The sequence below is a fragment of the Carassius carassius genome, chromosome 15, assembly GCF_963082965.1.
Source record: "Carassius carassius chromosome 15, fCarCar2.1, whole genome shotgun sequence".
NCBI classification, from domain to species: domain Eukaryota; kingdom Metazoa; phylum Chordata; class Actinopteri; order Cypriniformes; family Cyprinidae; genus Carassius; species Carassius carassius.
In genome coordinates, this window is record NC_081769.1 from 19,405,252 (window position 1) to 19,430,610 (window position 25,359).

The 25,359-nt window shown below is 36.4% G+C and overlaps 2 protein-coding genes across 2 annotated transcripts; one reads left to right on the forward strand and one right to left on the reverse strand.

Moving 5' to 3' along the window:
- The first annotated feature begins 5,424 nt into the window (after positions 1–5,424).
- LOC132158402 (14-3-3 protein beta/alpha-A-like) lies at positions 5,425–20,936 on the forward strand. The gene is made up of 6 exons (XM_059567793.1): positions 5,425–5,584; positions 7,605–7,910; positions 12,942–13,065; positions 18,223–18,386; positions 18,533–18,628; positions 19,844–20,936. Exons 2-6 carry the CDS (start codon positions 7,617–7,619, stop codon positions 19,901–19,903), a joined length of 738 nt encoding a protein of 245 aa, XP_059423776.1. The 5' UTR covers positions 5,425–5,584; positions 7,605–7,616; the 3' UTR covers positions 19,904–20,936.
- A 690-nt stretch (positions 20,937–21,626) lies between these two features.
- negaly6 (neuromast-expressed gpi-anchored lymphocyte antigen 6) lies at positions 21,627–24,040 on the reverse strand. The gene is made up of 5 exons (XM_059567046.1): positions 23,944–24,040; positions 23,514–23,627; positions 23,290–23,436; positions 23,076–23,186; positions 21,627–22,137 (listed from the first exon to the last, which is right to left on the reverse strand). The coding sequence occupies exons 1-5, from the start codon at positions 23,990–23,992 to the stop codon at positions 21,929–21,931; spliced, it is 630 nt and encodes a 209-aa protein (XP_059423029.1). The 5' UTR covers positions 23,993–24,040; the 3' UTR covers positions 21,627–21,928.
- Between the last annotated feature and the right edge of the window lie 1,319 nt (positions 24,041–25,359).

Below are 25,359 nucleotides of genomic sequence, written 5' to 3' on the forward strand. Positions count from 1 at the left end.
TAAGCGTTAATTAAATAAAAAATATTTGTAGCAATTAATTGTATCATTCCTGCTGCCAGAATGGTACTTTTAATGTACACATGGGCTACATTTAAAATAAATATATAACAATATAATTAATACATGATACTTTATAAGTTGTGTACCATTAGGTTAGACTCTGTGTTCATACTGAATTGTGAGTTGGTGTTAACATTATTGGATTGGTTTGGCTTTACATTGAAATTTCATATAATCTGCACACACCATTGAGCTGTTAAACATTACAGTCAAAATGATATTATGTGACAATACTCAGCACTAAAGTATCACAGTGCTGTACTTTGTAAAACCTTTTTACTAAACAAATAAAGCTACATAAATCAGAATTTGTCAGTTTTTCAGATCACGTCTCTGTTTAAAGTATTTAACACTCAGTTGTATATTTTGAAATTTCGATAATTCTAATTACTTTCATGTGACTGATCAAGCTATTATAGGAAGCAAGCATGAAATACAAAAAGCTTTCTTTGTGTCCAGATATGACGCAAAAACTCAAATCAAAATAAAATAATATAATACAACTTTGATAAAAAATGTCTTTAATGATAATGTTTTAGTAATATTTAGTCAAATCCCCTTAAATTACAACATGTTAAAAAATTCAGTATGAACACAGCCTAATTGTACACAATTTATAAAGTATCATGTTGTAATCAAGTTGTTTATTTTTTATGTATGTGTAACGTTAAAAGTACCATTCTGGCAGCGAGAATGATTCGGAACTAAATAAAGATTAATGTTTTGGCATACGATGTGTCTATTGAACCAATCAGATAAGAGTAAATGGAGAGTCAGCGAGAGTCTTATGTGATTGGCTACAAGAAGGTGGTGGGCCCACCCTCCCCCTCACACTTGCAAAACTCAGTTAGCCAGAGAATTGTGCCAAAATTGGAAGCGCAGAGAAAAGAAAGATGGAGCTGAACATATCGGTTTATTTTGGGAACTTTTTGCCCTACATGCACAAGTCATTTAGATATTTGCAACAGTTTTTTTTACACATACAGATTGGTTCTATGCAGTTGATCCGTTTTGCAGTTCTTTAAACTGTTGTTTTTGCTTGCAGTAATTTTGACCGTAATTTAACGAAAACATGCCAAGGTCGGAAAAATGGAAGTCAGAAGAATGCAGATCATATTTATTTTGCTTTAGCATGAAGCTGCAGTTTCAGAATATATGAATTACACTTACAAGTACCAGTAAAATACTGCAAATATTTTTTTCATACGCTTGAAACACAATTTACACCTTTACAAGTTTCTCTTGTGCATGCAAAAAAAAAAAATTACGCTTACAGTCTTAGGTACACTTCCACAATTCTTACCCTGGGTATGCAAATCTTTTAGGCATTAAATTACCTTCATACTAACCCTTACCAAACACGTCTGAGCATGATAATCAGTGTCTTCAGGATCACTAGAAAATCACAGGTAGGAGAGTTTGATCAAAGTTGAAGCTAAACTCTGATTCAGAATGATTCAGAATCGACTCTTGAGAGACAATAACTTATACACTGTGCACTTTCAGATTTAAAACTGTGGAGGATGTTTTCATTCACTAGCTGTTTTACACACTGCATGAAAGGTAATTTTCAAAAATCCATAATAGGGGCACTTTAAATTTACGTATTTATTTGTTTATTATTATTATGCATATGGACTATACATAAATGCACAGTTAGTTTTGGTGGGTCATTTCCAAAATGCTTACATGGCAGAATAATAAAGTGTGACCAAATAAAAAAAAACAGCTGTCAAAAAGCATATCCTAACCTTCTGTTTGAACCGTGCTGTAAAATAGTGCCATCATTCATTCTAGAAGTTTGTTTCTTCTTTGGTCTATGATTTTGCCTTTACAGCCGCTGCTTGATGTGCAATGTGACCTTTTGTGCTTACAAAAAAAGAGAGATTTACACTTTTTATTTATTTAGATTTTTAAATGTTTTCTACACTGATCAATAACTTTTTGTTGCTAATTTTCGCTTATTTTGCTTGTAAGTCATAATATCTGGCAACCTCCTGTTTCTATCAAAGCCCACCCTCTCTAGTGCGCAGTTGACCCAGCTGCGTTTTCTTTATTAACGTGTACTTTAGCAGTGACCCCGTTCAAGGACGTGGTTCCCGGTTGTGATTTTCCTCCCCTAATTATGCGCTTAACATGCAAACCAACTTTGAGATGTTTCATTTCATGCAGAAGGTATTTATGCAGCCTATTATTCAAAGGGCTTTCGTGAAGCAATATGCCGCTGAAGTAGCACGGATTGGTCAGTAGTCGGCACTATTACATATTATTTTCATAGTATTCGTTTAAAATAATTTCCATATTGTAAATTAGTTTTTTTGAGTTATTTATTTGAGTTGTGACCGGTGCGGACATCTATGTTAGTATAGCTCAGCAATTTGCAGCAATATTAATGGAGTGATAAGTTATGACGGAACCTCTAAAACAGATTCTGGGCCAATTTAAAAGTGACAAAATTGAATTAAATGTGACATACTAAATAATTTGAAAGCAGTTATTTTCATGTTTGCTTTCCGAGGAAAATCCACAATCAGGCTTACCAATTTACAGTGCATAAACAGTGCTTTTTATCCTAGAAATGTGTATGGTGTGGAGCAAAAATCACAGTCATATAATCATAATAAATTAGTAATTTTATCAAATTCTAAACAAGTATGTGGTGTAATATCTTGCTGTCTATTTGTTCCAGTGTTTTTTCATTATCATTATTATTTTTGTGTTGTTTTTATACACAAGTAACATTTGAATTCAAGCAATGTTGATAAACATTATCCATAGTGTAAATATATACTTTTACTATTAAGTTCTGTTGATATGAAAATCTGAGTCATGACGAATGATGAACTTCTTTGAACCAATACTCCACATTCTTTTCTATTGACATTGAAAAGTAACAGATTTCTGTAGCATGACTATATATTGTTTAATAATAAAACAAAATATGTCAGAATAAATAGGTTTAAAGACATAACGTGGTTGTTTTGCCTCAGTCTTCATAACAAAACTCGGGGACACTCAGCTGGTTGACTGCTCTATTTTTGTTATCCTCTTGTTTTTTTTCATTAACCAGATCAAACTACATGTGACAAACAACATACATGATATAAACAATTATACATTAGATAACTGTCTTCTTTATGTAATGTATTTTAATTAATATTTTGTCCATTTCTTTACACAGTTTTTTTCAAGATGTAAAGCCATTGTTGCATAAATAAGTCTAGAAATAACCTCTGCCTTTGTAATTAATACTCTCTGCCCCTTAAAGAAAGGTCTCTTATAAGCCTATGATTTAACTTTTTTATTTTTTTTATAATAGTTCGAAAGTTTAGCAAGCACCTTCTTTTCTGGTCTTTGGTTATCAATATTCCAAGATATTGAACCTCATTTTTAAAGGAAATATAGCTAGTTTTGAGACATTCCTTTATGGCCATAAGCTCACATTTAGCCAAATTTAGGTATACCCCAGATCGGATGCTCTCGTAAATTCAGCAAATAAATCAATTGCCACAGATATCTGATTGTCATTTTGAATAAAGAGAGTAGTGTCATTGGCCAATTGTGTAATTTTTATCTCTCTATCAACAATAACGATGGGCTCTATATAATATGAGAGGAAAGAAGCTGACTTACTAACAAAAAGAGGTACGGAGATAACAGGGCTCCCCATGCCTGATTCCTTTAGAAATAATCAAATCTGGGCTGACTGACTCTTTCCACAGTAAAAAAACAAAAAATACTTGCCTACTGTGAACACTTATATGCAAATCAGCATACTTAAATGTGTTGTTCGGTGGTGTCAGGAGCCTTTATATTCCTGTCAAGATATTATAAGCATAAGGTGAAATACTTTTAAGTAAAATATGTGTTTGACAATAGCAAGTTATAGAAGCATTCCTGAAAAAGGCATATACACCCTTTGCTAAGACGACTGGAATTTTGTCTGATTCACTAACTTTGTTCTCTGCATAGTTTTCTCTTGTTAGTGCATTAACATAACAACACCATAATGTCAGATGAAGCCACAGGTTACCTAAGTGTGTAACTCTCTCACGTTACTTTGTACTGTCATTCTCTGCTGTACTGGGGTGTGGCTTTAAGAAAACTGAAAAACCTGCCCTACTAGTTACAGAGCAAACTAAGAAATCACTGTTCACATTCAAATGAAACTGCTGGTTGTACAAATGCTTCAGTCTCACTGTGGACTTTACTTGCACCAATAATACAGAGTTTTGCCCGGAAATAGGTTACTGAATTTATATCTGATGGGAGGACATGTGACAATGTAGAAAATAGACTCGTTCCCCATGGAAACAAACTGGAGTAGTGCAGAAATAGCTCCTCTTCTACCAAGCAAGCTTAGTATGGCCTGTGTTCTAATTTTGCTCATGATGGTCTGTTCACAAACGCCATTCCATGATTTTCAGAAAAAGAAGAACAAGAAAAATATAAGTCATTACAATGACCTTAGATGCAAACAGAAATATTTAGGCATAGTTAAATTCAAGAAATGTAACCAACTTATTATTCTTTTTTTAATAATAAATTATTATTTTCATAAATATTTTATATTTTATATACATTTAATAACAGAATTTGAAGCACTGAATTATGTGAGGTTTCTCGTTAAGCTATGTTCTAAATATAAATATTTGCGGGGGAAAAAACAGTCATAAGGGTCAGTTTTTTATATTGAGATTAATACATCTAAAATTTGATGTATGGTTTGTTAGGATAAGACTATATTTAGCTGAGATACAACTATTTGAAAATCTGGAATATGAAGGTGCAGAAAAATCAGAATATTGAGAAAATCGCCTTTAAATTTGCCCAAATACATTTCTTAGCAATGCATATTACTAATAAAAAATTAAGTTTTGTTTATGGTAGGAAATTGACAAAATATCCTTATGGAACATGATCTTTACTTAGTATCTTAATGATACTAAAAATTTTGTCATAAAAGAAAAATTGATCATTTTGACCCATACAATGTACTGTTGGCAATTGCTGCAAATATACCCGTGCTGCTTATGACTAGTTTTGTGGTCAAGGCCAGGGTCACGTTTGTCATTCATAAGCTATCCAACCATCTTAAGCATGTGCACACTTGTAACGCATGGAACAAATGGACTCATCGCGATACTACGCAGTTAACAATACATTTTATGTTCTTTTCGGAGTTGATGAAAGTTAAACGGCACATTATAATGATGAAACATAACATAAACGGTTAGACCTTGGTGGTATAATTTATGGAAACAGGCTGAGGACATGGAAGGAAAAGTGGAGGGAAAATGGTGCACCACTGAATCACGAACTGGCTCTCGTGCAATCACAGACGACGTGAAGTCAGCCGTCGCCTTGGTTACCGTTGACGTCACGTGGCCCAGCCTTGCCTCGGCTCCTGGGGCTGGTCTGATTGGAGGGAAACCCCGTGGATCAGCTCAACCGCCGTGAGAGTCAGCTGTGAGCCGCGGCTAGCTTAGCTCCGATAGGACCGTCGTTATCCCCAGACACTCAGGTAAGAGAATCCGGCAGATTTGGATACATTCCATGCGCAATGGTCCTGTTTTTTTGCTGTTTTATCGTTTGCGATGAGAACTGAAATTCAAACGGCGATGGACGATGCAAGGCACATGACTGAAAAGCTAGTGATGCTAACGTGCTGAAAATGAACAATAAGCCTTTCCTTGGCAGATCTAGGCCGCCCCTTTTTGTGTCTTCCTCTTTATCTGATGTATGTTATCTGATGTGGTCGAGCTTTTATTTAAAGATTAATACTAAAATGACACATTGTAGGGTTTAGATTATAATCTGGTCATCAGTTGCAGTTTTCTGTGTGGGTCCTTGCGTAAAATAATGTTTCAGTGTATTTTTGATGCTAAAACAAGCCGAAGCCTTTCTCTCGTTTGAGTCTCCAATTCTGCCACTGTTAATTCAGTTAACGTTAACTCTACTTGCTCCTATAATTATGGTAACAAATTTAACGACTCTCCATCTATCTTCTATGGTTTCTGGAAATTCGGTTGATATTATCCGCGCTTCCATTATGTCTTGTAATCGACACACATCGACTCCATTTGCTATATAAATATAATCGACACACAGAACTTGAGCAAATCATTAAATACGTATTGGTCGTACAGATAGAAAGGTGTTTTTTTATTTTTTATTTTGGTCGTGAGGTCAGTCAGCCATGGAGATGGGCTGGGCAGACCTGCCTTTATCATATGGTTAGCCAATAATCTAACTCGCTTTAAACCTGAAAGCAGCGGCAAAATATGTCGCCATGACATCTTAGCCTGCCACATTTGATGTAACGTTAGTGCGGGGCAGCACTATTGCTCGTATGCTTTGTACAATGAAACATTCGTAAAAAACAAGTCCCACATCTGCAGTCTGATGTTGCTAGTTAAACTTTGTGTAGTCAAGCAAGTCACCTAGTGAGACAGCGACGGATATTAGCACATGGCAACGGGATAGTTTACCCCGAATGGCCTTTATTTACTTACCATTATGTCAAAAACCACTTTTTCGTGGGACATGTTCATCAGAATTTGACGGACTGACAGCTCCAGTCGCCATTGACGAGCATTGAGCAACGTTTTTTCCGTATATTGGAAATGAATAGTGACCGAAGCTGTCAATCTGCCAAACATCTCTGTTGGTGTTCCAAGGAAGAAAGTAAGTCAAGCGGGTTTGGATCGGCATGGGGGTGAGATCAAGATGACAGATTGTTCATTTTTTGAGGATTAACTGTCCCTTTAAGACGTACTATGTAAAGCGCGTGAATAGTTACCTATTAGAACTGGGCGTGGTTGTCGAGAACAGCACATCCGCATATTTCTGTATTATGCGCCCCTGGAGGGTAAATACTTAATGTAAAACTTTTTTTTTGTTGCTGTGTGCAAGATTGGCAGCTAGAAGTTTTTTGATCAGATCTTTTGATGTTTGCAAAGTGCTTTTTGGTTCCTTCCGTTTATCTTTTGCTTTCACTTTTTGATATTACTCTAAAGGCTTTCCATAATTTAAATGAAAGTAATGGTGCGCATAGATCTCACCGATTTGACAGTTTGTTGTAGATTTTATGTTGTATAATGACGAAAACAAAGTTATGTATATTTTCTTTATATAATATGCGTGGCATTATATAATTTGCATGGTCAGAAGAATGGAATAGCAGCACATCTTGTGATATGACAGCAAAATTTATTCACTGCTGTGGAATTACTTTCAGCACTTCCGCAAGGATGATTGTCCACTGTTCTTGCATATATTCAATAATAATTATAAATAAATACTTAAATAGATAAATAAATAAAAAAGGACAGATGAAGCAAACTGACCATATACACATTTAAAGCATAATAAAGCATTATTTGGTTTATTATTATATAAAATATTGTTTGTGCAAAGCTCTTCAATAATTTAAAAGTTGTTTTGTCTAAAGCTAAACTTTCAGGAAAGGTTTGTAGCCTGTTACATCTTAAATAAATCTGATTCGGTGTCTGACTGAACTCTGTAACTCTCTTTTTCCCCAGCACTGAGCAGCCATGGACAAGAGCGAGCTAGTGCAAAAAGCCAAGCTGGCCGAGCAGGCCGAGCGCTATGATGACATGGCAGCCGTTATGAAGTCTGTCACCGAGGGTGACATTGAACTGTCTAACGAGGAACGCAACCTGCTCTCGGTGGCTTACAAGAACGTGGTGGGTGCCCGCCGTTCTTCCTGGAGAGTGGTCTCCAGCATCGAGCAGAAGACTGAGGGCAGCGATAAGAAGCAGCAAATGGTCAAGGAATATCGGGAAAAGATCGAGAAGGAGTTGAAGGAGATCTGCAATGACGTACTGGTAAGGATCTTACAACTGAGATAATCCCAATCGTTTTTATTCTTACCCAGGGATACGCACAATATACGCACATTTGCTCTTATCCCTGTTCCTTTATTCCAAGGGTCGGTGGGTAACGTAAGTTGATAATCCTGCTTGCGTTAATTACTCATCATGAGTAAGGCCCTCTTTAAGCCAAGCCTATTAGTCCAGGCCTGATCTCATTTGTTCCAACGCATGCACAGACCTGTGTCCTTACCTTGGGACAGTTATTGTAGCCCTGATGACAGATTTAAGGGGTCAGGGTCTATTTAACTTCTGTTTCAGCCTACAGAAACGACAGTTTTATATAGATTCTGCAGAGCATGGAATTCACATTGCATAGACTTCATGTAATGAGGTTCTGAATCAGAATCAGAATGAGCTTTATTGCCAGGTATGTTTACACATACGAGGAATTTCTTTTCGTGATAGAAGCTCTGCAGTACAACAGAATGACAGCGACAAAACATAAAACACATAATAAAAGAATAAAAAAATACAAATACAAATAAGTAGGTAAGGAACGTGGTGGGTGCAACAGCATAAACAGAAACACTCAAACACTTGCCTTGCATCGTGCAGACTGTAAAATGTATCCTTGTGTCATTTGGGAAGAATTAGAGATTCAAAAAAGCTAGAGCTTTTGCTTGATACAGGCTCCATCTGGTCTAATGTCTGTAAACCAGTATAATTTAAACTGGAGGTCACACACACAAAGTGGGTTCACAAAAAAGCTGAGAGAATTGAATTTAGGGTGAAATGTGTCTATAAAGTTAAAGTCATTGTGAATCATTGTTGGCAATTCACTTTACTTCTATAATGCAATACATTTTTGAGTAAAAAAAAATAAAAAAGAATTAGTAAGTAGATTGTAAAAAGTTCTCCTTTCCATTCCAAACATTAAATAGCTTGCACGTTTTAAGAAATGGTAGTGGAATAGAAAAGTTGTTTGTAAATGTTTCAGATCTAATAATTATTATGAGAGTTGTTACATTTTTAATAATAATATTTGGTTAAATTCACCTAATATAAACTCACTTCTAAAAATTATTGTAAAAAAAAAAACAGCTTAGTATAAAATAAAATAAACGTGTCAAAAAAATAAGAGAAACTCATCTGTTTATGTTGTTGTTTTTAACTCGCCTGTTGTTTTTGCAGTTGTGCCAATAGACTGTTGAGTTCAACCAGTGAAAAAACACTTGAGTAGTGCTTGTAACGTATCACCAAGTCCTTGAACATTACAGAAGATATGAGTTTTAAGTCAACTTCAACTCAGTAAGCCATAAGTGAAGTCCCCTGGGTAACATACTCACTCTGAGGCTTCGGGCCAATGTCTGAGTAAGTGAGAGAGGCTGCTAATTAGCATTTAGCAGTTGCTTGGGTGGAAGAGAAGAGGCTGTGTATGTAATGAGGTGTGGGAAGTGAAGAGCCCTCCAGAGAGCATGACACAGTGTGGCTGTGGAGCAAACATGGGCACAGTACAACACTTAACTGCAGCTTGTGCTCGTAGCTATGTGCACATAGCATGAAAGTGGCTGAAGGCTACAGGGCTGACACCGCACAGGTTGAGTCACCTCTAATCCCATAATGACAGCAGCTGAGCTCCTGTTTTTTGGGCCACTGTCCTGTAGCTTTCCACGCTACAGCCAAAGGGACTTTTTACTTTCACCGCTTCTGCATTTAGGAGAATGAAAGGAGACTATGATGTCATTTGAATTCCTACATATTATGTAACTTAATGTTAATTTAGTACTTTAAAACCTTTACACTACATCCTACCCCTCCCAGGCATGATAGGACAAGATTTCAGTGGCAAGTGTTTTTTTTTCTCTATGCAGAAAGCAGAAATGTTGTGCAATGCAACAAAATCACAGCCAATTAGAAAAGTACATGAACATGTACCTCTCTGTTTTCACACTAATAATGCAAAAAAACATGCCAGTTTACTTCAGTCAGTTTTTCTTTAGCATCATTTCTCTAAGAATTTGTTACATAATATTATTACATTCTTATCTGTTTGGCTTCTAAAGCACCAATGTGAATGTAATTTAGACTGAGACGGTACATAACAACTAAAAAGAGGTTGAGACCCTTTAAAGTTCAGGTACAAGTCAATTCACTGCCTTTTTTCTGACTTATATTTTCTTAGCAACATGGGTTGGAGTGCTTAATTTCAAACTCTCAAAGTCTTTTAGATAGAAAATGTTAACTTTAAGATTTACAAAATGTAAATTTTTTCAAAATCTTCATTTGTCTTTTTTTATTTACATTTATAATTATCGTATTGTGTGGACTTCCTATCTTAATATTATCCTATCGTAAGATTGTGATATTTTTAAATCCCTAATATATACACATTCAGTTCTTTCTTTTCCATGTTTAATATACGTGAAGAAGAGGTTTTGGTTAAATAGAAATGAAGTGAAAGGACAAATGTAGCATCTCTTGTCACTTTGTGTCATACCTGGTTAGGACGCAGTTCCAGAAAACATCTTAACCATTTCAGAGAGGTTACTGTTGGATGGGCAAATGTAATGAGGGCTGAAATGTTTAAATTATGAAGGTTTACTTTCAGAAAATGTTGTTCTTTATAATTCTTTACATAGTATATTAAGAAACTTGTGTCTGACACAGTTATGGTGTGGTCACGTTTACTATAGCTAATTGGTTTTTGTTTTTTAAATCTTGCAAACTTCAGTCATTTCAATAGCAATCCAAGCAAATGGGAATTTTGCATGAGGATGAAAGATTTGCCCACACAGATTTCACCACGGTCACACAGATGCAGACAACTCTTGATTTGAATGTGACTTCTGTTTGACCTGAGCTTTAACACTTCACTACACTAATGACAATAGACAGTGGACTTTTGGTAATGTGAACGTAGCTTTATACTGTTATTTAATACGGATGAGACGTTGAGTGGCAGTTGGCAAGTCATACTTTATTATCACTGTATACGCATCAAGTGAAAAGATAAAACCGCTCACCTGACACAAACTGCTGTGATATTCCATCCACATGTCTCGACTTGATAAAGACGATGGGGAAGCAGATGGTTATGCAAACCCATAATTGTGTCTTTCAGCTTAGAGCTGCATTAAGGAATTGTGTTCTGATTCCATGCATTGCTCCCCACCATTTGAAAGCACAAGTAAGTCATTGGTTCATCAGTAACATGTGACTTAACTAGGGATGGCGAAAACGAAAAAATTTCTTGACCGACCACCGAGCCTCATTAGCCGGTTGAAACCGGTTAACCGATTAGTTTAAAATATGGTATGCTATTTGAAATAACAGCCATTTCGAGCCGCGCCTGCAATTTCGCAACTCTGTCACATCTCTCTGCCACTCTGCCTCCCGCACACACACACACACACTGCCACTCACGTCACTTTTTTAAAAGTCCCGCAAACGCGGCGCCGAAGAGCTTGTTGTATGTAATCGTAGGACAAATGGCTCCTTAGTTTCAAATGGTTTGGGTACAAGGTGATCGCTTTGAAAATAAAGGCGTTTGTCTAAGCTCTAGAAAGCCCTCACCGCTTACAAAGTCAAGGGGCAGCATGTCTTTTTCAACCATTCCGCATATCTTTTGGGTAATAGTCTCTGAGCGCTGTTTGTCACATTTCCTACCTGCTAGCATAGATGACACGGTAGGTTGGCTTTGGCTACCTTTCTCACCCGAAGAGGCTTGCAGGTGTCACGTTTTCAGGTGATACATCATAGATGATGTGCTGCTACTATATTTAAGCACTGTATCACACAAGTTGCAACTTACATCTGTCTCATTCTTTTTGGTGAAATGGTCCCACACACTACTTTTCTTTGCACGCTTCATCCTGTCGTCTGACCTGGCTCTAACTTCGAGTGTTTTAGCTTGTTGCCTTTACTTTTCGCAAACCTTGTGAGCGCGCGAACCCAAACGCTGTGACCTCGCGCCAAATGTTTTTATTGGTTTATTAAGTACAAACAGACGAGTTATGAAAAATTGAGTGTGAGGGATAATTTGTTCACTTAACACAAAAAGATGAGGAATGAGATGGCTAACTGTAGTAGCGTATAGGCCACTGTCTATAATAGCCTAATTTAGATATCACTTTTTTTTTTAACCGACTACCAACAACTTTGACTGGTTAACGTTGATACGGTCAACCACCGATTAAACAGTCATCGGTTAACATCCCTAGACTTAACAAGGTTAAATGACTAATTTGAATTGGAATGCCTAATTGATTCCACTGATTATGGAAATCCCTCCATCTTTTGCGCCTATAAAGTCCTGTGATTTTTGACCTTTGATGTAATCAAGCTCACAGACTTATGAGATGAGAATAGATGCTCCGTATTTATTAGAGTGTCCTTGACAGAATCCGTTTGCTCCAGTAAGACTCCCTCTATCATTAATGTGGCTTGTTAGAGCGTCATTGGAGAGTTTAAGGATGCTTGTGTTGCAACAACGAGCCTATGGTTCTATTCAGGGTGGCTACAATCAGGCCAGTCGAGTTATGAAAAACTCCAGCAAGCTCAATGACCTAGTTCCACGAGCTCCAGCTCACACAGCATAGTCAATTTTCCCATTCTCCCCTTCCTCCCTCCCTGCAACTGAAAGTCTTAGAAGCATCTGTGAAACTGCCGTCGTGCCACAAGACGTCGGGCCTCTGTCAACCCTAAAGGGCAATCCAAGGTTGTTGTTTAAAAATGGCCAGAATGCTGAAATTCTAGAAACCACTAGGTTGGGACTAAGTGAAGGGTCTTTTACTGTAAATGGCATCCTGGTGCCTGAAACATTTTGCTCGAGAGGTTTCATGGTTTCACCTGGGCCTCTTTTTGTAACATGTCGTCAAACGAGTTTTGCAGAGCTCTATATTATCTGTATCTCGATCTGTTTACTATGGGTGACTCTTGTTCTACTCTGGACTACTTCCCCCTTTCCTACTACCACACTGAAACAGGACATGAAACCATTTGACAGACCACTAATACAGATTTTCTCATTTGTCTGTGTCGCAGGTTCTTCTGGACAAGTACCTCATCCCAAAGGCGACCCCCGCTGAAAGTAAAGTCTTCTATCTGAAAATGAAAGGCGATTACTATCGCTACTTGGCGGAGGTGGCTGTGGGAGAGGAGAAAAGCAGTAAGCCATTCTTTTAAATCGATCCTTAATATTAAAGGGAAAGTTCATCCAAAAATGTACTCACCCTCAGGTTGTTCAATCAAAACCTGCATGACTTTATTCTTATTTTTGGTCCTTAAATTGAAGTTACTGTGGTCCAGAATTGTTTGTTTCGGTCAATGTTTCATTGACTTCAGGGTAAATTAATATATTCTGTATGTTCAATTAAATGTGAACAATGCTGCGTGGCTCTTAAAGCTGCGGTAGTGACTGTTCTCCACCACCTGCCTGTGAACATTCTAACTTCTGCTAAAAATGTAACGTTTCCGCAAAATGTTGACATGTAGCCAACTTTGAGAGGAAGTAAGGGGGTGGAAATGTCTAAAGAGGATCTGTTTTTGGGGGGGTGGTGATCAGCTGTGGCCCATTCATAAATTTTGCCTCCCTCAGTGAAAAACTCAATAGTAAATGGTACCATGTTTTTGGAAAGTAATGAATACTTTTATTCAGCAAAGAGTAATTAACTTGTTCGAAAGTGACAGAAAATCGTTTTTTACTTTGTTAAAACGAATAAATGCTGTTCTTTTAAACTTCACATTCTTTCAAGAATCCAGGAAAAAAAAATTCACAGTTTAATAAGCCATAATAAGCAGCACAATTGTTTTTTTCTCAATACATTTTTTTATTATGAGATATTAAGAACAATTGTGTTTATGCTTTAAATCAGCATATTAGAATGATTTCTGAAGTATCATGAGACTGAAGAATGGAGTAATTGCTTTGCCATCACAGGAATAAATTACGTTTGAATTATATTAACTCATTTTTATGATATATTAATTTGGCCCATTTAAATTGTAGCAGTATTTCACAATATAAAATTATGTATTTTTGATAAAATAAATGCACCCATGGTAAGCATATGACTTAATATATATATATATATAAACTTGCCGACCTCAATCATTTCAGTTTTATTTTTGTAGTTGTAGGTAATTACCAGACACTGTTCACAGGATGATTCTATTTAAAGCAGATACTATATAAACCTTGAAATGGTTTGCTCTCCATTGTCTGTCTTGGTAGAGTCAGAAAGGAACAGGGCTGCTGTGTGCATAACAGGAAGAATCGTGCAGCAGCCTTCCTGTGCCAGGAGGTTGACGGGCTCTCGGGGTTATGGGAAAGAGAGAGAGAGAAAATAATAAAAGGAGGGCCTTTAGGTCTACAGGGGAAACGGTTAGCAATTTGATTTCCTTCCTTCATTTGAACAGGTGCAGACATGTGAATCCACCCACCTTACTGAATAGCCGCATTTCCACTGTCGGGCCAGGGCGAGCCAGGGCTTAAAGCGGGCCGGGCGGGGCTCATAGCCTCGGGCCAGTAGCACGAAGCCAGAATAGCGCAGGGTTTCTACAGTGGAGCCTGAAGCTCCGCTGCGCGTCACTAAAACACGCCCTTTACACGCCTCTCAGAACAACATCACGCAACCTCATCATTTCACCAACAAAGAGAAGTTATCAGAAAACTAAGAAATAAGTCACCGGAACATGCGCGATCACAAAACGAACATGATAACAGCGGCCGTTTGTTTGCATGCTTTGTTATATATTCAAATTCAAAAGCATCAATGTTTTAACTATAGAATAAGTGATACATTGATCATATTGATTTAATTTATCAGGACTCAAAATTAATCACACATAACTACACTTATTTCTATTTTATTTATTTTTAACGCTTATGAAAATAGCTTGCTTATTCAGTCGAGTCTGTTTCTGTTTATTTGTAGCCACAGTATGTCACATTTAGAATGAATGATAATATCTCTATTTTTATAAAAGCTCCCGAACAAAAAACATTATTATATTTTTTTATGATAGGCAACGTGGAGCTAAACTCTTGAGACGAGGCTTGTGACAGATCATATAAGTTACTAAATAAATACACGATTGTGATAGAGAATAAGAAGCTGACGTCTGATTTCTTCAAGCGGTCATACCATGTTTACTATGGTAATGTTAATGCCTAGCGTGCACAGACTTTTGCATCGCTTATAAATATTTCTGCCTTGTATGGTGATTAGGGCTGCAACTAACGATTATTTTGATAATCGATTAATCTGTCGATTATTTTTACGATTAATCGATTAATCGGTTTATGTACTTATATTTTAGTTTTTCCCATTTTTCCCCCAAAGTAAATTATTAATAAAGGGTCTTTATAATTCAGCATAGATTTTTAAGAGATTTTAATAATTTTGCATTGTCATATCCTCATCACAAATATACCTGGAGTTGTTTTATTATGTGTTAGTAATCCTTTGTCGAACTCTTCTGCAATCAGAACACTGACCCATACTCTAGCAAATTTCACAAGGAGATTTCAAATAATGTTTTCACCATGGCAGTCCTTAGAGCTCCTAAAGTAGTTTAACATCCCGAACAAAGCTTATTAAGGAATCTTTCAGAACATATTTTCACGAAGAATAAGGATAAAACAGAATAAGATTGCAGTGCGTTGTATTTTATTATTTACTGGGAAACAGCTTTATAGCTTATGCTGTGAAATTGTAAACAATCCTTCGAATAAAGTGCCAATGGCATGAAACCTGAATGGAACTCACAATTTAAAGTAAAATCCATCAGAAGGTTGTCCAGAAAAAACGGACACACAAAAAACCTGCTGTGTGAAAAAGAGCAGTGAATACTTAGGAAAAAAAAGTGCATTTCAAATATCTTTAAACATTTACCTCTCTCATTCAGTCATAATTAGGCTGCAAGACTGAATTATGAACTGGTAAATGACAAACTGATCACAGAACATGTTTGTAAAGCTTTAAATGTTAACTGTTAAAAAGCAATGTTATCAGCTTTTACGACTAAACATTTGCAAACAACATTGTACTGGAGAATCTGCACAAATAAAAGGCTTAGGGGCCGTTCACATATCGCGCCTAAAAACGCTAGGCGCACCGCTTTCTCCTTCTTTCCAAAACGCTCGGGCAGAAGCGCCCCTGAGGCGTCTGCCTTTGCTAAGCAACCATGACGCGCTCTCTCCTAGAAGACGCGGAAATTTCAGCAAAGGATAAATGGATTTGCAGCTCAAAAAATCGATTGCAGTAGCTCTGCTACTAAATTTATTTCAAAATGGGAATCCATATACAGCTATGATCAGCTGTTCCTTCATCTTGGCTGAGCTTTTAACGTTGTTACGGGAAAGGATGAAGCTGATTATTTAGTTCTTGTCACATGACCCGCGGTGCGCTTGCTGCATTCTGAAAAGTTGAAATGTTTTTAACTCGATGCGGTGTGCACGCGCCTGGAAAAACGGGTGCGTCGCGACCGCGTCGCTTCCATTATGAGCGCGCATACTGCGCGCCTACATTGGAAATAACGAACATGAGCGCGCAAAAGACGCGATATGTGAACGGTCCCTTAAACAGTTCAGTAGTGCAGAGTTTACAGGTTAATCTTCTTTTTTGAAGGCTCAAAATAAAGTACTCCCACATCCTGCTGAATGCTGCAGACGCAGTTCGGGAAGCACGTGACATAAAACGAGGCCAGCTATTGGCTATTCGCTACTTCTCCTGTTGTACTGGCTGAGTAAATCCTCCGGTGGCTCATTACTGCCACACTTTGGTCACCGCAGATTTGAAATATGCACGAAATAAGCCGCTTACGGCAAATAAATTATTTAGCAACGAATCGCTGACTAAATTAGTTGACAACTATTTTAATAATCGATTTTAATCGATTAAATCGATTCGTTGTTTCAGCTCTAATGGTGATTATAATCCACATTGGATCAAGTTATTTCAAACACTCGCTGCTGACTGAAAGTGAGTTTTGAGCTTGACTTATTTAAAAAAGTGTTTATTGCTGGTGTTATAGCTGTTATGAAATGATCCGCGCTGACGCTCTTCAGACGCGGAGAAACTCCGCCTTTGTTCATAACCCCTCCTCTAGCCCCAGCTGGCCCGCTTTGGCCCAAGGTTTTCGTCGGGCCAAAAAACCCTGGCCGTTGGCCCCGAGGAAGCCCCGGCGAGGCACGATCAAGCCCCGGAAGTGACAGTGGAAACGCGACTGGCCCTGGCACGCACTAGCACGCCCGGTTTAAGCTCGATAGTGGAAACACGGCTAATGAATGAGAGCCTGCTTGTGGGTGGATCTCCAGAGCTGCTTCACAGCTTGTCGGATTCCTGTTCCGTCTTGTTAAGGATGAAATGGAATATAATTCCCTTTTTATATTGATTCGGTTGTCTCTCACTGAAGCCATCAGATCCTTAGTACTTGCTGTACTCTTGACTGAAAGACCCTTCATCATTCTAACAGTGTGAAATCTTATACCTAGTGCTAAGTTGTTAGCAACACATTCTGAAAATCTTGAGGTTTATTAAGAGATTTGTGTCTACTAGCAGCAGAAATGGCCTCTTGAAGAAAAGTTGTGGCTCTTGATGTCTGTCAAGTCATAGGTGACACATCTAAAGCAGAGCAGAGACTTCCTTCTACACAGGAAATGGATCTAAAAATGTGTTAAGCTAAAAATATCTTGCAGTGGGTGGTTGCAGTTATCAATCACCCATTAAAAATGGAAAAATAAAAATAATTTGTGATGATTTAAATAGGTAATGTATAGTCAATTGTAATTAGTTTCATCCTTTTAAACTGTCTTTTGTTGGTTGATCAGAATAGCTCGATTCTGACAGAATGTTTTCTTCTCTTTATTTCCTTAAGTGTAATATTAAAAATGCCTAGTGCTAAGCTTTTTAACACTTTCTAACTGAACTGTCCTAACTGGAAAGGTTGTGCTTTAACGCCCCCTAGTGAAAAAAAGTAATCTCACTGGTTTACAGCAAAAAGGGTTTGTTCACGTCAGCTGAAAACTTTCTCTTTACGTTGCTTATTCCTCATTTAATTTTGCTTTCAAAGTTGAAGGAAAAGAATAAATCAAAACCACACAAGTTGCACTCAAGTTTAAATATTCAACACATTAGACGCGAGTATGATAATTGCTTTTATAAACAATTCACTATCAAGTTTGTTGAAATCAGTGACATTTTAGACACACAAACGGTTAAACTATTTATTATTTAAGCTTATTATATACCGTAAATGTTGTTTATTTGTTATCTTGAAAATATGCAGCTACATTCACACAGTTTTCTCTTTGTATCTCTAGCTATCATTGGCAATTCACAGGAGGCCTACAAGGATGCCTTTGAAATCAGTAAGGCAGAGATGCAGCCCACGCACCCCATTCGTCTGGGCCTTGCGCTCAATTTCTCCGTATTTTATTACGAGATTCTCAATTCACCCGACCAGGCCTGTAAGCTTGCCAAAGTGGTACGATTAACACCCACCCACACGCACACAGGCTAATAAATAATATTAAGAGTGTTACCCACAGTTATACTGTTTATTCAAAATATCATCATCAAATGCCCATAACTTAACACTCATCTTGTTCTTGGTTGATCTTTTTCTCCCAGGCTTTTGATGAGGCCATTGCAGAGCTTGATTCACTGAATGAAGAATCCTACAAAGACAGCACATTGATCATGCAGCTGCTGCGGGACAATCTGACAGTGAGTTCCTCTTTAGTAGCAGGTTAAATTAAGACAATTTACCCAGTTGATTTAGTCTAGTTACTAAATGCATTTTTGTGGGCTATAGGTCACTGATAGCTTTAAGAACGCTATTAGTGTCCACACCAGCTGAGGATAACATTCAGTTTATTGTAAACATGTGCTGGAGTTAAATAATCTGCCGTTTTAAATCATCTGGCTCTCTAAAGTCAGGTGAATTCTTGTTGGTTGTCGATGTTTTATCATTCACCAGCTGGAATAAATCGTTCTGATTCCAACAACATTGTTATAGCTAATGTATAACGTTATTACTGTAGCATATAGAAAAATAGTACAGTGGGGAAAATATTTATTTGTTCCCCTGCTGATTTTGTAAGTTTGCCCACTTACAAAGAAAGGAAGGATCTGTAATTTTTTATGGTAGGTTATTTAAACAGATGTAGACCAAATATAAAAAAACAAATTATATAAAGTTTATAAGTTGATTTGCATTTCAGTGAGTGAAATAACTATTTGATCCCCAAGCAAAACATGATTTAGTACAGAGATAAGACGTTTTTTGTAGTTGGTCACCAGGATTGAACACATCTCAGGAGGGATTTTAATCTTGATCCACTTCTCTTACTTCTCTTTATCACTCACTGCTCTTGAATAGTTTTTGTAACTTAGATTCCTCTTTAATTTATACAGTAGAATATGCAATGCTATTTTACATTTGACACTTTATTCCATTTCTGTATCTAAAAACTAATGTTATATAGAGAGTTTGTGCATGAGTTACCTCAAAAGAATTGATAGACACTTTCATTTATACCAGGAGTGTAAGTTAATAAATTATACATTTTTGTAACGTTTATTTCACGTTTTACTCATCTGCCATGATAAAGTAAATGCCTGTTAACAGTTTTTTGGTTTGTTTCCAAAAAAACAACATTAAGTCATAATCTCCAATATTTTTTTTTCTTTTAAGGAGCAGTACAAAACCATTTTATGACTCATATACTCTAACATATTATGCATGTTTACAGCACATAATCATTTAATCAGTCTTATTCATTAGCAAAATTCAAATAGTTTTTCACAATTTTTAGCTCTAGTTTCAAAGTGTCTTAGCATTCATTCATTCTTTTTTTAAGTAGCTTGCTCAGTTAATGACTAACTAGGAGCAGGTGTCGGTGGTCATGACTAACTAGTGTCCTTTCCTCCGTTTCACAGCTGTGGACTTCAGATAACCAGGGTGATGGCGAGGAGACCGAGGAGGGCCGAGAAAACTGAGTCTGGATCTGTCCGTCCTTCCCCCGTTATTCACCTGCCATCGTTCCAGCTCGCCATCAACACTGAGACCACCTCATCATCAACTTCTGTCTCTTTTAGTTCTTTTACTCTCGCGCTTTCCTTGCTTTCTTCCTTCCCTGTCATTGTGGGGGTTTTTCTAAGGATTTGTGTAACGGGAGGTGGGTGGGAGGGGTTAAATGGGGGGCGGGTTGGTGTTGCGATACGTCCGGGGTGGGGGACCGGGGACTGGGAGGGGATGACGTTTGTCTGCTGTTAACCTTGTTTTCTCCGTGGGGAGCTCTAGGTTGTTGCATTAGTGTGGAAGAAATGAGGGTGAGGCAAGTTCTCAGCTCATGCAAAGTTGCAAGTTAAACCCTTTTGTTATTCATATACTGTATGTAAATCTCTGTCGAGGACTCATTTGTCATGGTCATTATGTACACCTGCAATTTAAGCGTCTGCATTACAACCAGCCCTCGTCTTTGAGTAGCGGTGAGGATAGCAGTGCTAGTCTTTAGCTAGGTAAGAAGCAATGGCAGCGTCACACATCACACAGTGAACTGCTCGCTCACACATCCTGCAAAACGATGGGCAAAAAAGAAGTTACATTCCATTGTACGTTACATTCAAGTTTCTTATTCCAGGCATTTGGTGCCCTGCAAATGGCATTTACTTATTCCCTGTTAATTACGAGGTATAGAGGACCCTAAGAACAAAGAGCACATATTGCTTGATACTGTTACTGTATGACTGTACAAGCAGAGCAGTAGGAAATACTAGTGTGATTTAGTTCTCCAGGAAATGGTTTTGTTTAGTTTTTTTGTTCTTTTTCCATTAATTTCTTTTGATACTTGCCTAATATGCATGTGGCTATGAAGTAGTTAATATGGGGAGGAAAGGGAGTACTGCGGGGCTGGCTAGCTTTGTGTCATGTCTCTGGAATTTTCATACAGAACACCCAAGCATAAATGTTATTTGGAGGGAAAATATGTAATTTCATGTAAGTGGATTAAAAAATAATTTAACACAATGATTTTAAAATGTGTTTTTTTATTATTGTTTTTATTTGTTTTAGTTCAAATGTGACGTGTCTGACCATATTAGGATATGTAAAATCATGGAATTCAGATTTAAATAGTCATCAGTCATCACAGTCATATAAATAGTCATCAGGGAAAAATGTTTTTTTTTTATTCGGCACAATAAATTAAAATAAATTGTACGTTTTATAAATTTAATTGATAAAAAGTGATATTAAAGATATGTATAATGTTACAAAAGGTTTTATTTGTAGTAAATACAAATGTTGTCCATTATATATATGAACATATATAAATGTTATTTTTCACTAGATTACTGTATTTTTAATCAAACAAATGCATTAAAGAAATAAGTCTCACTGACCCTAATTTTTTTTTTTATAGATATAGGTATATAATATATATATATAGAGAAAGAGAGATATTACTGTCTGCAAAAGTCCCAAAAAGAAGTGTAACACAAAGAAATGCTTTTAGATCATCAGATTTCATCTCCTTTGTCCATAACAATTCGGAGGCTCAAGGCAAAATGATTTGTGCAACAGAATATTATTGTATTGAAACTACATTTCATGTAGAAACCTAAATCTACACCCTCTTGAAAGGAAAATATAATCAGTAAACATCTGTATACTATTACACACCAGTCTGTCAGGAATGGTTTGTCTAGACCAAAGATATGTTAGATTAAAATTATCAGAAGAGTTAGATATTTACTGCCCATTCTTTGCAAATCTTTGATCTTTGAATATTACAAAAGAGAAGCAAAAATGGCTAAGTGAAAATTTCAGTAGGCCTATATACAAAATGGGCAACTTGACAAGTACTCAATACTCGCATCCTAGAATCAGGCATTAACAATATATATATTTAAATGATAATTTTACCGATATAACCAGCATGCAAGAATGTTGGCTGGATTTAATTATTATTATTTAAATTTCTTGTCAAATGTAAACCTCAGAGAATCATGACAATTGAAAGCTCAAAATGCGGTCTGTAGGATGTACATCAGAATCCCCAGCTGAAAGAAGCGGCTAAGACTGACTGTTGGAGCGCTGTTACACAGATGACCTTTACAGCAGCTCTGGTCCGCCGATATGCTGGACTGGCCGATCTTTGTGGACAAGTCACCATTACAAAAACTTCTGGTCGCACATCCTTTCATCGTCATCATCTGTCCATCACTAAAGACTGTTGAAAATGATGAAGAAAAGGAAAATATGTTATTACAAAACCTTTGAAACAACATGATCACAAAAGAATCTCATTTGGGTTAGTGAGACTTTGAAAAATGAGACAGTTTCATCGCCTGCAGTGCTGAGAACTCGAATCCTGTGACATGTTTGTGTCAGAAATACCCTTCGGCTCATATTATATCTCATATTTAACAAATAACATTTTTTTTTAACTAATCAAAGTTGTTTAATGCAGTTGAATGTACACCATTCAAAAGTGTGAGGTTTTTAGGATTACATATATTCTCGTCAGCATTTCTTTGATCAAAAATACAGTAAAAACGAAATATTATTACAAATCATTGCCTTGGAATTATAAGGTTCTAGCTGACATTTTTGTCAAAATGGACCCATTTTACATTTTCTTATTCTCTGGTAACATTTACATCACGTTATATTTATTTTGTAAGCACATGTGTACATTTTAGGCCCTTTTTTAAAGGAAAAAAAAGGTTCTATCTACAGAATTCTAAGGAACGCAAAAACTTTGAAGCTCAATATCTCAAAACTGCCCCGAATGCAGAGAGAACCTTATAATTCCAAGGTGGCGAATTTTAGTGCACTTGTATTTTAAGTTACATTTTCAAGCAGACTTCAGTTTCACATGCTTCTTCAGAAATCACTGTTGATTTGGTGCTCAAGAAACATTTGTTTCACACTTGAAAACAGTTGTGCTGCTTAATGTCTTGGGGTAAACCAACTTAATTTGTACAGCATGTATTTAGGATATACTGTACGTAATATAAAATACAAAACTAATTAATAATGAATATAAAAAAAATCTAACTGGATTTTTCTTTTTTAAAAAGACCATTAACCTTCATATGTTTTGTTTGTGTGTATTATAAATGTTCGAGCTCTGTTTACTCTGTGAAGACTTTTGTCTTATCTTACCTGTTGCCTTGATACAGTGATCTTCCTCGTCTACACAAGGTAAAGCTGATGCACAGTCTTCTCCACTGCAAGTGTGGCAGTGGATTCCATTCGGGATCATCTTGGGGGATTCTATGAAATATGCAAAGTTAAAGTTACAAAACTGGAAGTCACGTCTGATGTAAATACATTTTATTGTCATATGATAATATTCTTGGTCCTGTGCTAAACTTGCCGGGTTCAGTCTGGGTATTGCACAGGTTAGTGTTGCAGCACTGATTGTTAATGACTATTTTTGTAATTCCAAAGTTTGCGGATGCAGTCACGCATTGATTGGTTTGAGAGCAGTTCTTCATGATCATGTCAGCCAATGTGTTGTTTCCTACAGCAGAAACTTACATCAGCCTCATTTTTAAAACGACTGTTTCAGTTCAAATAATCAATCTGCCCAAAACTCACCCATATAAGATGTGGTTCTCATAGTCCCACACTGACCAACAGGACACTCCACTTTAGTTTCAGTGCATTTAATAGAGGTCTCCGGTATGCACTGATAGCAGGTTAGGGAATTTACTGAAATTGAACAAATCTTTAAGTGCAACACATTTAAATAAATAAATAAGTAACCTCTAACCCTTTCAGAAAAGTCTTGCAAAAGAATATACATTCTGAGAAGTATGATACAATGCAAAGTAAATCTAGGACACTAAAGAAATACAAGATTGATGTTTGCTGCATTTTGTACTACAAAGATTCAGTTCAGTTCACCTTATTTTAATCAACTGTATCTCGGTTTTAATGCATTTCTCCTAGTTACACAATGCACTATAGAAAATCCTACAAAATGATATCAAACATACTTAACATTAACAAATGCGTAAACAATTACCTTCATAGAAAAGTGTACTGATGAGAATAAAGAGCAGAGGCTGTGCCATTTTGATCTGAGTTCAGACTGAGATGAGAAGAGAGGGACACGAGAATACATCCCTCAGTCTCTGAAACATGAAACACGCTGAAACTGATACTGTCCCTCGAAAAAAGTGTTGCCAGCATGTCATCATTTTTCCAGCTGAAGTTCCTAATATGAAACTGGAAACTTGAAATTTGTGGGTTTATTGATAGATAATGTTATGATAATATACAGTATGAGAAATATAGAGAATGAATGTTTTATGACGTAGCTTATGTTTTTAATTTATATAGCAGTAGATATAAACAGGAAAGAAGTGGGAAGGGAAAAAAAGAGAGGGAATAACTGCTTATGCTCGAGCTGAACCGGAGTAGTTTTTAGTGTCTGAAGCTAATGTTAGTGTTCTGTAGTAACATGGCCTGCATCTTATCTCTATTACAGACTATAGAAATGAGGTCTTATAAATTACAAGGAACAAAATGCTGATAGTGTAGTGTAAACAAAGACACTGCTTATTGTATATGTGTTACATTTACTTTGAAACAAAAAGCAGGAAGGGTTTAATTATCACAAACACAATTCTTTCTAATTAAGGATTACTTTTTGTCTCTAGCATTTTTTTTTAAATACTTTATGAATATTTTAAATTAACTGCAACAAGGTCCCCCTTTATCTAAGCCAGTTATTGATGGCCCTTCAATGAGCTCTGTTACTTCTGTTATAGTAAATCATTTCAACAAACAAACAAACAAAATCATGTCCGTTCAATGTCGTACATCTTTTTATTTTTACAGTTTAATTCAAATAATAACACCAAAACTGTTAAAAATAAGAAATGTTTTATTTTCATGACTTTTCTCAAAACTTTTCTTTATCAAATAATGCCACAATCATAAAGAGTGAATAGGGCTGTAATCAGGGCAACAAAGATCAACTTTGGTAGGTCAAACCAATCCATGAGCTTCTTCAGTCTCTCTACTGATGTTTTTGACAGTTTGTTAGGACACAGTTTTTCTTCCTTACCTTTTTTAATGTAATATTGTCTCATGGGTTTATTTTCAGAAACCTTTTTAAATCAGTACTGTTGTTTGTTTTTCAAATATTGAGGGATTTTTTTAATTATATGTCCCATTTAAAGATAATTTTATATCATCTTATTTAAACCTAGATGTCATGAAACTGTGGTTATACAAATGGTAGTCACTATGCTGAAAGAAAAAAAGGTTACTATACACTTTTACTACAATAAAAGCATTTTTAATTTGTATATATATATATATTTAATCTTTATATAGTTGTAAAACTTTTAATGGTCGACACTATGAAACAGTTTACTTGAGGATAGTTAAATGACTATATGTACAGGTTATATGACATAGATATATAGATAAA

Coding starts and splice junctions, on each gene's coding strand:
- negaly6 (XM_059567046.1), bottom strand. CDS start 23,992: ATGGCACAGCCTCTGCTCTTTATTCTCATCAGTACACTTTTCTATGAA. Junction 23,628..23,943: donor CAGTACACTTTTCTATGAAG/GTAATTGTTTAC, acceptor GTTCAATTTCAG/TAAATTCCCTAACCTGCTAT. Junction 23,437..23,513: donor GAGAACCACATCTTATATGG/GTGAGTTTTGGG, acceptor TTTCTGCTGTAG/GAAACAACACATTGGCTGAC.
- LOC132158402 (XM_059567793.1), top strand. CDS start 7,617: ATGGACAAGAGCGAGCTAGTGCAAAAAGCCAAGCTGGCCGAGCAGGCC. Junction 18,387..18,532: donor CCTGTAAGCTTGCCAAAGTG/GTACGATTAACA, acceptor TTTTTCTCCCAG/GCTTTTGATGAGGCCATTGC. Junction 18,629..19,843: donor TGCTGCGGGACAATCTGACA/GTGAGTTCCTCT, acceptor TCCGTTTCACAG/CTGTGGACTTCAGATAACCA.